The 14,570-nt window shown below is 41.3% G+C and overlaps 1 protein-coding gene across 2 annotated transcripts in view; it reads left to right on the top strand.

The window, feature by feature from the left end:
• The window catches only part of adamts6 (ADAM metallopeptidase with thrombospondin type 1 motif, 6), an 85,526-nt gene that overhangs the window by 26,954 nt on the left and 44,002 nt on the right, over positions 1 to 14,570 (top strand). For both annotated transcript variants that reach the window (XM_079861868.1, XM_079861869.1), the window contains one exon: positions 5,437 to 5,578. In XM_079861868.1, coding sequence (XP_079717994.1) covers positions 5,437 to 5,578 — 142 coding nt within the window. The remainder of the gene's footprint in view (positions 1 to 5,436; positions 5,579 to 14,570) is intronic.

Raw genomic sequence — 14,570 nt, 5'->3', positions numbered from 1 at the left:
GGTCTTCAAGGGTCCAATTTGATCGGAAATCCTGAGAACTGAGCGGGTTTGAAAACTTTGATAATAGGGAAGAAAAGACTATTGCAACTTCCGTTTCATGCCAACTTTAAATAAATGTGCTTTTACCGAATTGACCCGAGAAGACCCAAATTCCTTTGAAATATTCCAACTTTCCATTATTTTTTTCGTGCATTCAACAATGTTTTATTATTTCAAATAAATACATATTAAAAAGTTCTATGACAATGTTATTATCCCTCTTCTTTGTTGCCTCTCAGTTTGTGCTTCTATATGTAAATTACCAAACCCTCCTGGATACTGGTGTATGCAGCAGCATTTCATTCAAACTGCAAATCTGCAATACCTGATGCATTTAAAAGAATGCATGCTGGGATTTGCTTAATATTAACATCAAAGGGGACCTATTATGCCCCTTTTTACAAGATGCAATATAAGTCTCAGGTGTCCCCAGAATCTGTCTGTGAAGTTTCAGCTCAAAATACCCCACAGACTAATTATTACGTCTCCTGTAAATTCCAATTTTTGAGTGGAAGGAAAAATATTCTTGTTTTCGTGCATGTATCTTTAAATGCAAATTAACTGCTGGTCCCCGCCCCACTTTCCAGAAGAGGACGGAGCCTTTACAGCTCGTGCCTCGGACACTCTGCCAAAAACAAAACATCTGTTTAGTTTCGATTATCATCTCTATCGCTGTCATGGTCACGTGACATTGTATCATCTTCATGAAAGTTTATTATCTGCATGCATTTTAAAACCTATCAGTCTAAACTTCTGATATATGGTTTTCTGAGCGCACACATGCGAAGCTCGCGCACAGAAAACTGGATGTCAGACGGCACGTCCTATGAGTATTAAACTAATTTGTCTTTCGCGTCTTATTGCACTTAAACTGTCAAATACACACAAGGTTATGTCAAAAACACACAAAGTTCACATGAACACAGTTGTTGATGTAACAGATAAACATGGCGGACTGTGTACATATCACTCAGGGGAGGAGCTAAGGTAATAGGGCAGATTCCGTCAGTTAATAACCTTGATTATCTTTTCATAATCGTTGGAAGCCAAAATCAAAATCGAAAATCAATTATGACTAATCGCACATCCCTAGTTTAGAGTATGCAGATAGATTATTTTTATGCTTTTACTCTTTATTTTCCCACTAATGTATTATGCCACTTTACAATTGGGAAAATTGTGAATTTATTTTTTATAACCACATAAATGTGCTTGATTTGAAAGAGAGTCCATTCAAGGCTAGACGAGAGCGTGGTTGATCTGTAGTAGGCAGTCATAGGCAGGACTCTGAATTGTTAGCCTAACGTAAGACGAAAGGAAAGAATAGTGGTTGCCATGGCTGTCAAAAAGTTTTCCTGGTGAATGACCTCATGGAAGAAGATTAACATCACAGCCATCACTGGCATCAGAAGCTTTATCATCGTGTGCCAACTTCCCACACAAACACAAAGAAACGCTGCTCTGTTGGTTTGGGATGAACTCCCTGTTGTATAATCACACCGTGTCATCTGTGACCATTTCGGATTGAGGTTGAATACTTACCTTCCTTTTTTGGATTTGCTTAGCACCGAGCAATTCTATCTATAATGGGCCTTCTCTAAGATCTCAGGTTGATGTAATCTTTGGCAGTAAAACAGCTTTGCTATGATAATGCTAGTCTATTTCCGCAACATCCCCATCTAGCAGATTGGGTCTTTTCTCGCCAGAAACCGGTGTGCTTGGCTGTAGATTCCGACTTGTTCCAGTGTACTTGTTTGTACATGTACAGTAGGAACTTTCAATAAAGAAAGAGGCTTTTGAAAAATGCCTACTCTTTTTACAGTAGTCATTATTACTGTTAGACTGATCTATCAAACATATATGCTCATTTTTAGATCGACATTGGCCAATAAACATGCTTTTTGGCCAATTGAAAATGAATCATGTCAGTTCCAAAGTATACAATAAACATAAACTTTCATTTCTCAAATATTTAAAATAATTGTAATGAAAAATGTTGAGTAAAAAATGTGTCAAATAAGCATTTAATTAGATTTCTGTACTTTCTCAACCATCGGCCACCATGTTCTTGGACAAGTTAATATCACTTAACTTAAATTAGAGGCCCTGTTTACACCTGGTATTAATGCGTTTTGGTCGATCGGATCACAAGTAGACGAGGGAGACACATTCCCATTTACACCTGGTGTTTTAATCTGTCTCTTTTGTCCACTTTCAACCAATTCTGTCCTGGTTTCTTCTAGGGGAAGGTCTATGGGCATGTAAATGTATGGGCTTTTTCAGATCTTTCGATCTAATGGACGAAATAAGCTTGCACAGTTTACTAATGAACACACCCGGAGATGACAGGAAAACATACAGAGAGCAGCAGAGTGAGTGTGTGTTAGAAATCAGAAATGGTGAGAGAACATTGTGCTTGGTGTGTTTTTCATCTTCAAACCAAACTTGGGTCTCCAGTCGACAAAGTTTAAATCCCGTCTGGCTAGCGCACTTCCCGTAATGTTTGCATTAGGTCAGCAGGCGGAGAGTAGGCGCCTTTTGTGGCTGTTCGAACACATTCGACCACATGAGCTTCTACACTATGAAAGCAATCCAGTCAAATACGTTCTCAACTACCTCTGGAAGTGGACAAGCTCAAAACGTTTTAGACCCGTTTACATCTGTATTTAGTGTCGTCCACTTGTGATCCGATCGACCCAAACGCATCTTAATACCAGGTGTAAACAGGGCCTTAGACACAACATGGCCAGTTATTTTGTCTATTTTTGCTTTGCCAAAGAAAATGATTCCAAATTAAGATAAGGCAGGATCAACCATTGCGTGTCATCGAACAAGAAAAACATACACAAACACAGTCAAACTGAGCGATACAAACGGTAAAGTGTTTTAAGCTAGATATCAGTGCTCTTGGAATGCTGCTTGTCCAATTAGATTAGAGGACCAGAACTAACTATTATCTATCTTATCACTAGCTTAACATTTTTCGATATCGATCAAACACTAGGTAAAACGATTGCCATTTTTTTTGTCATTTCCTATTCAACTATTTGTTTTTGTGCTGAAATATTGTAAATAGTTAGTCATTAAGTTTTCTTTCATTGCTGGCATATCTGCTCGCTGTAATGAGTTTACCCAAGGAAGTTTTGTTGACGTCAAATAAACATGTCCATTTTTAAAGTGACCATTTTTGTCTTTCTCTAAAAAAAAATAAACAGTCTTTGTTTGTGTATTCCAATACAAGAGGACATATTCAGACTTGTCTTTCTCCCCAGCGAGGGGATTATTCTTCCAAAACACATGGGAAAAAATAGAAAACTAAGGGAATGAAACCAAATACAACATTGGTTACCCCCAGGCTAGAGCTCATGTGTTTCTTTCCTTTCCAATGTATTTGGTTTAGTTTTTAATTAGATTAGACTTCCAGTATTGTGGTGGGAAGCCAGATATCCCTGTTTCACCTAATGCTTCCTCTAAAAATGCACTTCAGAAACCAGATTTTTAGACATCTAGATTGACTGCCTTTTTGTCAATGTAATGTATGATTTTATTGACATTATTTAACTATTTTATTATATTAAGCTTACACTAAAGTAGGGGAAATCAGGGCTTCCATTAACCGATGTTATGCGACTAAATCATAATTTATTTTCTCGCGCGATAAGTCATTCCAAAAATCATGGCAATGGATGTTAGAAGGTTTACGTATATCTCAGCTACCGCACTAGCCATAAAGATGTAGGCGTGTTATCCAAGCATTAATGCCAAGGAAAGCCCCTTATACTTAGGAGCGGCACATATGAGGTGTTTCTCCCTCCTATCTGCTTCAAGGTCTTGATAAATTGTGGCATTTCTTTGTTGTTTAAAATCCAGTTTTACCGTAATACTTTTATCTTTTATGAGTTTAACGAAGAACTCTCTCATCTTCTGTCCAAACACACAGCACCATCTACGCCAGGTTACCTGTAAATGCGCAAAAACCACCTCATGCGAGCATAGTTTTTGCGAAATTGACGTGGTTTCATTGGGCGTATTTTCAATTTGGTAATGGAAACGCGGCCTATGAAACCTGCCATTACACAACCATTAATTAAAAAAATAGTTCACGAAAAAGTAAAAGTGTATAAGGTAACAAAAATATCAAACTATTTTACCATCAAATGTATAAAAATGACCAATACAGCATGTAAAACATGTAAATATATTTATGGTATAAATGATTAAAAAATATTTATGTTGTTGCAATTTTAGTTTAGAGAAAGCTAAATTCATAAATTATTCTGATTTAAGAACTAGGCGATTTTAATGAGCTTAAGCCCCAGTGCACACTAGCTCCGGCCCTCTATACATGAAAACAAATAGTTATAATTTAAGTTTTAAAGCCACTCCTTTCCATTTTTTCCATTTTTTCCATCTTCAGACCAATAAAAGTGCGAGTTAGACACGTATTCCATGTAGAAAGTGTCTGAAAATGTAATGGCATACCGTCAGAGAGCGAGTGTGTCTTGGCTGATGCAATGTAAACTCGCTCTCCTTAGAGGCAATGTTGCTTTTAGCAGCGCACGGTGGGGTGGTTGGTTAACATGCTTTAGGTTGCGCGTTCAGTTGCAGCAATCATGCGAATGCCAGACAGGACCTAGAATAGAGCCGCCTGCTCTCCAGCATATGAAATGTTAGCGTTTATGTTGTTAGCGAGCCCACTGTTCCCTCAGAGAGAAGGAGAGCGTATTCCGCGGCATGCTGCTGGCAAAGCGAGCGGGATAATAATTGGCTGTTTTATTCCGGCGGACAGCAGCAGCGTGGGGCGGACACGTCTCTCAGCCGCTTGCACACGCCAGGGAGGGGGGAAAAGCGTCCGTAACAGGGACGCCGAGAATAAAACAAGATCCACTTCTGAACCCAGAATAAACACAGTCCAGCAAAACATGCACTGTCTGGCCTCTTCTTGGGCTTTATTTTTTTACTTTGTTCGCTGCAGACGGAGCAGTGGCCCTCTTTTTTTGAGGGTTTCTTGGGAGCGTTCATATTTCTAGCTGACTAAACAGACTAAACACAACTCTTGACTTGGACGCGTGACCTCCGGTACCTTCTGCGTTTTTTTTGCTCCTTCAGTCTCTTTCGTCATTTTATTGGCTCTTCAAAGGATTCCATAGGCGCACCGCAGTACCATATAAGTCCAAATCTCAGCCTTTTATGGCCACTGTTTGTCATTCATGTCCTCTACTCATTTTGCTTTCTGCAGTTTCCAGGTTTCTCACTCGCTAATTCCCATTAACAATACACCTTCCCATTTCGTTTCATCTGAGCTTTTGGCATGAGACACTTTTTTTTCCTCTTGTTGGTCACAAATGAAACCTCTGTAGAGGAGCCAATCCTATTGAAGGTTTGTTTTTTTGACAGCTCAGGTCGGGGAACGTGTCTGGACAATGAGCCTCTGAAACGAGACTTCCTGTACCCCACTGTGGCTCCAGGGCAGGTGTACGATGCAGATGAGCAGTGTCGTTTCCAGTACGGTGCCTCCTCCCGTCAGTGCAAATATGGGGTAAGAAGGCTGCAACACACTATCATGCTCTGGGAATGTCGTTCTTACATGGTGACATTTGTTGGCTCAGAGACAGAATTTTGGGCATTTTGGGGTCAGAAAATGAGACAGTTTGTATTAAACCAGGATTATTTTTTTTTAAATAACAATATGGTTTTAATCATAAAGTATTCATTAAAAGAGAAAAAAACGAATGTAGGTGTGAAATATTTTTGCCACTAGTGTCACCATTGGAATTGCAAAAATAATACCTGTTTTCAGACAGGTTTCCGAAACTCATGCCATTGGTTGAGCCAATGTTGCTGTGTCGGACTGGTCTTTATACAGACGGAGCAACAAATACATTTTTTACAGACTTTTTTTTCTAAACATCCGCGCACATATCAACAACCAAAAATGAACTATCATCGCAGCAAGCACAATTGTTCTGTAGTTGCTTAACCCTCAAAATCATAAATGTTTCACCAATCATTATTACATATTCGGGTCTTTCACGAACCGATCTGTATAAAACTATCCTAATATTAGAGTAACAATTACAGAACAGTAAAATAAAGCATAATTTGTTACCTTTTGAGCTCGGAAGGGTTCAGTTTGAGCAGATCCTTACCATCATCACTGTCCTCGTCAGAGCTCATTTCCCAGTACATTCAGCATCTGGCTAATATTCGCAATCTCAAACATATTCTCAAAACTATCATTTCCAACATCTTAAACATCAAAATGAATACATCACTGACAGCTTCTTCACCAGATCCACCATAAAGTGTCAGTGACACTAATATTGTTGAGCCATTTAAAGTTTTGCTGATGATCCTTCCTATTCTTTTGTTTTCTGCCTGCGGTAACTGTGAGTGAAACGACACTTCATCATTGTGTATCAGACATTGCCAGCTTGTGGAGTAAAGATGAATTCCACTTATTTAGTCATCAAAGACTCAATTATTGTTGTGCAGAAAAAATATACTTAAACTGTTACACACCTCGGGTCGTTAGCGACCCTATACAGTTTTGTACAAAAAATGAATGGGAAAACAGGCATTCTTTTATAATTGTATTATTTTTTCCTGTTATATTGTTTAGAATTCATTTATTGAGGAATACTAAGAAGGTTAATGTCTAACTTTAAAAAATGAATGAGGAGGAGGGTAGTGAATGAATAATAAAAATTTTAGAATTACTAAAAGCTGCATTCCATAACTTTTTTGGGTTAAAAATTATCCAAAATAAATTTTTGAGCAAGTACATAACCAGCCAGTGTTCAAAACTATATGCTTGCCTTAGCTCGATTCAAAACGGTAAGCTTGTAATAATGTTTTTAATTCCAGTGGTACTGGTGGATTTCCACGGGAAATTCGAGTATGTCTTTGCGTCATTACGTCACATCTGTACCCATAAAGAAGGTGTCCCGGCTAGTAGGCTATATTGTGTGAGGATGTTGGAGGTGGAGATTTATAGCCTTTTCTCACAGCACTTGATATAAACGTATCAATTTGATGGCGGATCCAGAAAGGTTCAAATGACAATCGCCAGTGACAACTGGAGATTCACCCGTTGTAAAATGCAAAAGACTTCAGACTTCAGAGTGGCTACAGAAAAAAAAAGAGACTGCAACCGGGCCCATGCGAAAACAAGGATAAATATCTGAAGGGCATTAAATGTAGTCACGCAATGCTGATGTTGTTAACATTAATAATTTAAGAACAAAGTATAATTTGAACGGTTTGACGTAGATTTAATCAGCGCTATTTAATGCAGTTTTAATGCAGTCCTTAGTTGATCAGAACAAAAGTGGATGTTACTTACTTGCTCAAATAACATTTTCCGGGGAAAAATTATTATGTTGGTCATACTTCCAAAAAGTAGAATCTGTGATTCTGAATGACAGTATCCACACCACTGCGGTGACTGACAGCCGCACATTCTCCTCAAAACACAATCCACGTAAAGTTGATAATTCCGCGAATAACTGCAATTGCAGATTTCGAACAGAGATGGCAACAAAGAGGAAAAACTACAGACTGCAGATTTAAGTTAAATATTTGGTTGTTGTGGTAAATATCCCAAATCGATGCCAACAATGGGTGAAGTCTGTTTGTAAGCAGCTTCACGAGTTCACACTTACATACAATTTGAGGGGGTAAAGTTTAATGCGTATTTGGCGTGCTGTCCGGAGGGAGGGCTCCGAGCTCGGAGTTCGGGCTCCGAGCTCGGAGTTCGGCCCGAACCCAGAGTACTACCCCCATATGTAAATGTTTTAGGACTAGAAGTGTGGAGAAGGGGTGGTAGGGGGATACTGCAAAACTGTCAATGGATTGAGGTGAGACTGCTGAGTGTATATATACCTCTTACCATTGATTGCTGAGTGCTCTCCACTTGTGTTAATTATCTGAACGTGCTCCTCCCGAACTTTGTTAATAAAACCTCATTTATGGACTTGATGAATTTTGGTATTTTTATTGTCTTTGAAATGCTTCATTCAAATGTACAGATTGCATTATTTTAAAAGCTGGTTTTGTTTTCATCGTTAAAACACATTATATTGACATTTTGAGCTATTTAAAGAAACTTACCAAGTAGGTGTTTTCAAAACATACCAAAAGCATTTTGTTTGGATTACTTTTTTAGGTGCTGTTTCAAGAACGTTTAAAATATGTTACTGAGACATCGCCTAACTGCAACCAATGCAATAAAGCGAAAAGCGCTAAATATTCAATGTAAATACGAATTTTTGTCCTAACCAAGTGTTCTTTGCTAGAAAATGCCAGGACACAGCAATATAATGTGAACACATCAGATATTTGCTACATTCTTGATGCTTTACCTGTGAGGTCAGAACCTGCTGCATATGTATTAAATCCAAGAGCTGATTTTAATAACACTGGACGATTCAGAAGGCGGTTTGGACATAGAGAGCAAGACAGCTACTTAAAGAGCTCTGAGGAGACATGAAGCCGGAGGTCAAGCAGTTATTTTTACCACTGACCCAGAGGAGACTAGCCAAAGGACATGATTTGTTCAGCAGGCAACATTACAAGAAGAGCTCTCTGATGTACAGAGCAGTGAGGGGGAAAACGTGCTGTGAGTGAGTGCTGTGGTGTCTCATTTGGACTTGTAAAAAATATATCGAGTTTAAGTTTTTGTAACACTTGCCCTGATTGTGGAGAACCTTTGGAAGCTTTAAGAAACACAGGTGATAGCAATCAGCTGAGATTATTTTCACTTCCTTTGAGGGCTAGAAGGGAGGCTGCCAAGTTGATACTTTCTTGTAGTATGTCACATGATGCCATTCATGTTGTCGAAATTAAAGATTGTTGTTTTATCAGCACCTGAAACGAGCTTTGCCGAGGACCGTTTGAAGTCGGGCCACATATCTTTCAGAGAAAGTCCATACTTGAGGTTTGTTTCTTTTCCTGCCGAATCCCCAGACTTTTGGAAATGATAATGATTTTACCCAAAGAATAACAAACTTAAGCAAATAAACTGACACAGGGGGGAAAAAAGAGCTTGAAGCAAGCCAGGAAAATTAATGATCAATAAGAGATGGCGCTCTGCTTAGTACAAATATGCGGCTTTGCTTTCTACACCAGAAAAGAATTAAATTACCAGAGATTACAGAGTTCTTTTGTTTCATTGAGAGATATATCCGACAGTGGATGAACGCATGCCAAAAAGAGAACCCTGTAATTTCTCTCTTAAGCTCATAACTGTGGTATAGATCAGCATGGAAGACGGTCATGTAAAGAAAAAAAGTCTTGCATTCCCTTGGCTCAAGTTTAATACAGCGTGTAGTGTTAGTGGATTCTGACAATCTTTTTTTTTCTGCCAACCATCTGTTTTATACATGCCTTTGGAGAATTATAACCACACCAGCGAACCAGAGGTTTGAATTTGTTTTGGAAAAACTGTTACGGAGAGATAAACACACACCCAGGGGGGTGGACGAAAAATTTGAAACCTAAAAATATATTAATATCAAAGACCTAATAAGGTGCACAACCACCTTTTGCCTTCAATCCTTCTTGGAATGCTGTCATACACATCCTGAATGGTGTGGGAAAAAAACATTGAACCTATTGTGTCTTTAGGACAAAGGCAGTGGAAATCTATTTCTTAATCAGATCAGTGGTGTTTGGATCTTGTGACTAGGGAGGATGTGGGAGGCAATAGACTTTATCCTTCTGTTTATTTAACCATCAATTAATTAGAATTGCATATGGGGAGATTATCACCATGGAATATGGGAACATCATAAAAAAATATTTAGTGGCAGTGGAGAGCACCTAGTATGGTAAAGTGGGTTCGGCAATTTCAATGTTACTGGGTCATATTGACGCTGGAGGCTGGATATGGACAAGTAAACTTGTGACAACTTTTATGCTGATGTCACCCATGTTTTGCATATGATGTCATAACATTTCCTCACTTCAAGACATTAAATAATTGTATAGTTTTTGTGGCATGTTCACCTTCAGCTGGTTATTTGACTATTTGACCTCTTTGCATGGGTGGTTAATGAACTCAAACATCATACACCTATGTGATTAATCAGATATATGCACAGCATATGCATAATATTACATTATATCTTGCACCTGACTCTGTCATATAAATTGATGTTAGTCAATTTTACTCGTTTAGTAGTTTTACTAGAATGCCATCTGTCAAATTCATACCAGAAGTGGCTCTGAAAATTCTAAAAAAAGTTTGATAGTAATTACTTTGGTCTTAGTGAAGTAGGCCAATTTTTATGCTACCCTGCACTCCCAGTATAAGCCCGTCAGTGCCTGAGTCTTGCTGGTCAAGCCTACCCCTCTGACCCTCTCAGCATGAGCATCTTGAATGAGCCAGCAGGAAACCTTATTAAAACCAGCTGCAGAGGTGGAGCTTTTGCAACCTGAGAGTGGCAGTTTGCTGCTTTATTTAATCTGGATGGGCTGGCCAGCTGAGTCTTATTTACTGACCCGGGGTCAGTGGCGGTGCTCCCTATCATAAGTCTTTTTCATGGGGGCACTTCTCTGTCCTGTAAATCCTGTGAAGTTCAAGCTTTAAAGGGACTTTGTGCACTTTATTGGGAAATACAATGCAGGGTTCTACAAAGCTACGCTATCTTCCTATGTTCAAACTTCAGGCCCCAGCATAGTTCCTTCAGAGCACATGGAAGTTAGCCCTTTGGTCAGCTACTTATAAGGCAGTTCTCGCAATTCATCCTCACTATGCCAATACTTTTTTAACCCATTTCCAGCTGTGATGTGCGTTATGTAAATTTTAGGGAGTTCTACTGATTTTGAAACTTAACTTGATGAGCAACAAAAAAGCTTAGATACTTACATTAGCAAAACTTTGGCTAAATTTTGCATGCAAAAGAAGGTCCAATGTCCATGAAGCACCGCTTACTGATCATTTCCGAACCAAGCAGCTTTACATTGGTAAATGCTGTGAATTTGAGTCATATACAGTGAATTATGGGTAGGGTTGTCAACGTTAATGCATTAACGCATTCAATTTACTCAAAATTCTTAACGTGTTAAAAAAATGTATGCAAATAACGCATTTAACGTCAAAACATCCCACCGCTATATGGCCAGATGATGTGCAAACTACATTTCCCGGCTTGATAAAGCAAACCAGCGTCTTGCTAGTAAAGTTTTGATGGATGAGAATTGCAATCAAGGTAAAAAACGATTGCGGTGACATACAGGAGTCGTGCAGTAAGCATCCATGAGTCCATTATATGAATGCACGCTCTCGATGCACTGATGGCACATTGTATTTACTCACAGACACATTTCACTACATTCAGGTTGTTTCCACGCACATTCAGGTTAATGTTTTGATTTGCCATGTGTATGTTGCTGTGTTAAGTAATTCTGAATGGATCTGTGTAATGTAGTTGGTATTGCAGTCAGGTTATTGGATTCATTATTTAATCTCCATGTGGTCCTGTTCTGTATTTCAACTAAAGGGTACGATTAATCATAATTAAAATGTTTACTCTATTGACAGCTCTATTTATGGGTAAAAGCAAGTCTGTCAAGTGGTAATATTCCCTTGGCCATTATCCAAGCTTCTCTGCTCTGGGACAAGGAAAGTCCTGGCCTTTACAACCTTCCTCCCTTCCTTGCGGGCCAGGAATTAGCCACATGAGGTCTAAGAGCAGAGCACTAAGGTTAAGCTAGGTAAATTTCTTTTTATTTGACACAGCCTATAGGGAATACTTGCCTAGGGAGAACGCTTTAAACTGCGACCTTGGCTTGGCCCACCACTACCTCCAGAGGGAGCATATACGTGAACTGCTAGAAATATTGTTTCTCACTATCCTTGACCCTAAATACTCAACCCCTAGGGAACCACAGGGGAGCTTCAGCTACACTATCCCAAAGCAATTGGGGAAAGTGCTCTCACCCTGCCTGGACTCGTCCAGGATCCAAAGACTCCCATCACTCGATAAGGTGCCCAGTAAAAAGAAGGGATGCTATATGGCACATGTTGGGGTGGAGCGGTTCACAAAATCCTCGGAACGGTTTGTATCACGGCTCTGTGGTCACGGTTTTCGGTTAGATTCGGTATACATTGTTAATGTTTTTTTTCTTGTTACCACTTTAGAAATACCATACATCAGCATAAAATATATAGCCTTATAATCTACCATTTACAGTATTTAAAAAATAAGTTATTCTCAAGGTCATGTAATAAAAAAACTGAAAGAATGAGGCAGCTTGATTTTAGGAATAGACACATTATTGTGACACTGACAATCATAAATTAAATCTGTGAGATTCTGATACAGCAAGGCTTTTCATTTATTTGTAAAAAAGTTTACAACTGTTGGCCTTAAACTAATTGTAGCTGGGAACAAAAACCCTTATTGTCAAATTTAAAGAATAGGCTTTCTTGTCACTGTCAGTGCCTACATTTATTACAGTGTTGTTTAAATGCTTTGGGTAGTAGAAGTTGTTGTCACATGCCTGTCCTGTCTTGTCATGCACTTGGGTGTTTTATTGTTTTGAGCCATGTGCTCGTGTCTGTCGTTTAGCCCCTCCCATCTTGTTATCCAGTTATTGGTTAATTCGCCCCACCTGTTGTGTTCGTTACCCTCCTTTGTTTGTTCCCCTATTTAGCCTCCTTGTGTTTGTAGTCTTGTGCTGGTTCGTTGTCTTGTAATGTTCTCCTGTTCTCCCGTGACCCGTTTGGTATGTTCCTTTTTGAAGTTGTTGTTTTGTATTTAGTTATGTTTTCCCCTTTGTGGGTTTTGTTTTGTGTTTTGTTTTCTCTTTTGTAAATAAACATTTATTTCCTTTTGCAATTGAGTCCTCCCTGAGTTTCTTTAGTCTCTACGTGACAGAACGAACCAGCCATTTCGAGGACTCAGCAAAAGGAAGTATGTTTAGATCCAGCAGTACAGGTTTCCGAATCTGTTCCCCTACCACCAATGAAGAGAGGAGGGGACGACTCAGTAATCTAACATCATTACGCCAACAGGGACAGTCGGTGGGTGGACTAGCTCAATTTTTTTGGACTCTATCAAGAGGTATGGGATACAATGAGGCAGCATTAAAAGAAATTTTTAATTCCTGTCTTGATGACCCATTGCCGGGGTGGGAAATGAAGGGTCTGGAAATCCTGGACTTTTGGGGTTTTTCCAGATACCTTGAGCATCGGAGTCAGTGGGATACAGCAGTCACGTCTGGGTCTCCTGAGAAGATTACCAACACACCTGAGCTGGTGAGTGGAACTTCCCCTAAGGCGGTGGGCTCGGTGCTACCGCCTTGCCGTCGTAGGCGGAGAAGGAGGAAGGTCAAGTCTGTCCAGCCAGAGCCTGTTCAGGTCACGTCTGCCCAGCCAGAGACTGTTCACGTCACGTCTGCCCAGCCAGAGACTGTTCACGTCACGTCTGCCCAGCCAGAGACTGTTCACGTCACGTCTGCCCAGCCAGAGACTGTTCACGTCACGTCTGCCCAGCCAGAGACTGTTCACGTCACGTCTGCCCAGCCAGAGACTGTTCACGTCACGTCTGCCCAGCCAGAGACTGTTCCTGAGCCTATGTCTTCGGACAAGATGGTCGTCACTGCCGCCGAGCCTGTGTCTTCGGACAAGATGGCCGCCGCCGAGCCTGTTCACGTCACGCCTGCCGAGCCTGTGTCTTCGGACAAGATGGCCGCCGCCGAGCCTGTTCACGTCACGCCTGCCGAGCCTGTGTCTTCGGACAAGATGGCCGCCGCCGAGCCTGTTCACGTCACGCCTGCCGAGCCTGTGTCTTCGGACAAGATGGCCGCCGCCGAGCCTGTTCACGTCACGCCTGCCGAGCCTGTGTCTTCGGACAAGATGGCCGCCGCCGAGCCTGTTCACGTCACGCCTGCTGAGCCTGTGTCCCCTGACAAGATGGCCACCGTCGAGCCTGTGTCTGAGCCGGTGGTGTCTGTTCCTGAGCCTGAGCCCTCAGTGACCGCGACACTGGCCATTATGGCCACAGCCATGTGGTGTGTGTGGGCTACGCACACACTTGAGCCGGTGGTGTCTGTTCCTGAGCCGGTGGTGTCTGTTCCTGAGCCGGTGGTGTCTGTTCCTGAGCCGGTGGTGTCTGTTCCTGAGCCGGTGGTGTCTGTTCCTGAGCCGGTGGTGTCTGTTCCTGAGCCGGTGGTGTCTGTTCCTGAGCCGGGGCCAGTGTCTGTTCCTGAGCCGGGGCCAGTGTCTGTTCCTGAGCCGGGGCCAGTGTCTGTTCCTGAGCCGGGGCCAGTGTCTGTTCCTGAGCCGGGGCCAGTGTCTGTTCCTGAGCCGGGGCCAGTGTCTGTTCCTGAGCCGGGGCCAGTGTCTGTTCCTGAGCCGGGGCCAGTGTCTGTTCCTGAGCCGGGGCCAGTGTCTGTTCCTGAGCCGGGGCCAGTGTCTGTTCCTGAGCCGGGGCCAGTGTCTGTTCCTGAGCCGGGGCCAGTGTCTGTTCCTGAGCCGGGGCCAGTGTCTGTTCCTGAGCCGGGGCCAGTGTCTGTTCCTGAGC

The sequence above is a fragment of the Squalius cephalus genome (genome assembly GCF_949319135.1).
Source record: "Squalius cephalus genome assembly, chromosome: 24".
Lineage (NCBI taxonomy): Eukaryota > Metazoa > Chordata > Actinopteri > Cypriniformes > Leuciscidae > Squalius > Squalius cephalus.
Note: the sequence above shows the minus strand (reverse complement) of the source record. Positions and strands in the feature narration are given on the sequence as shown.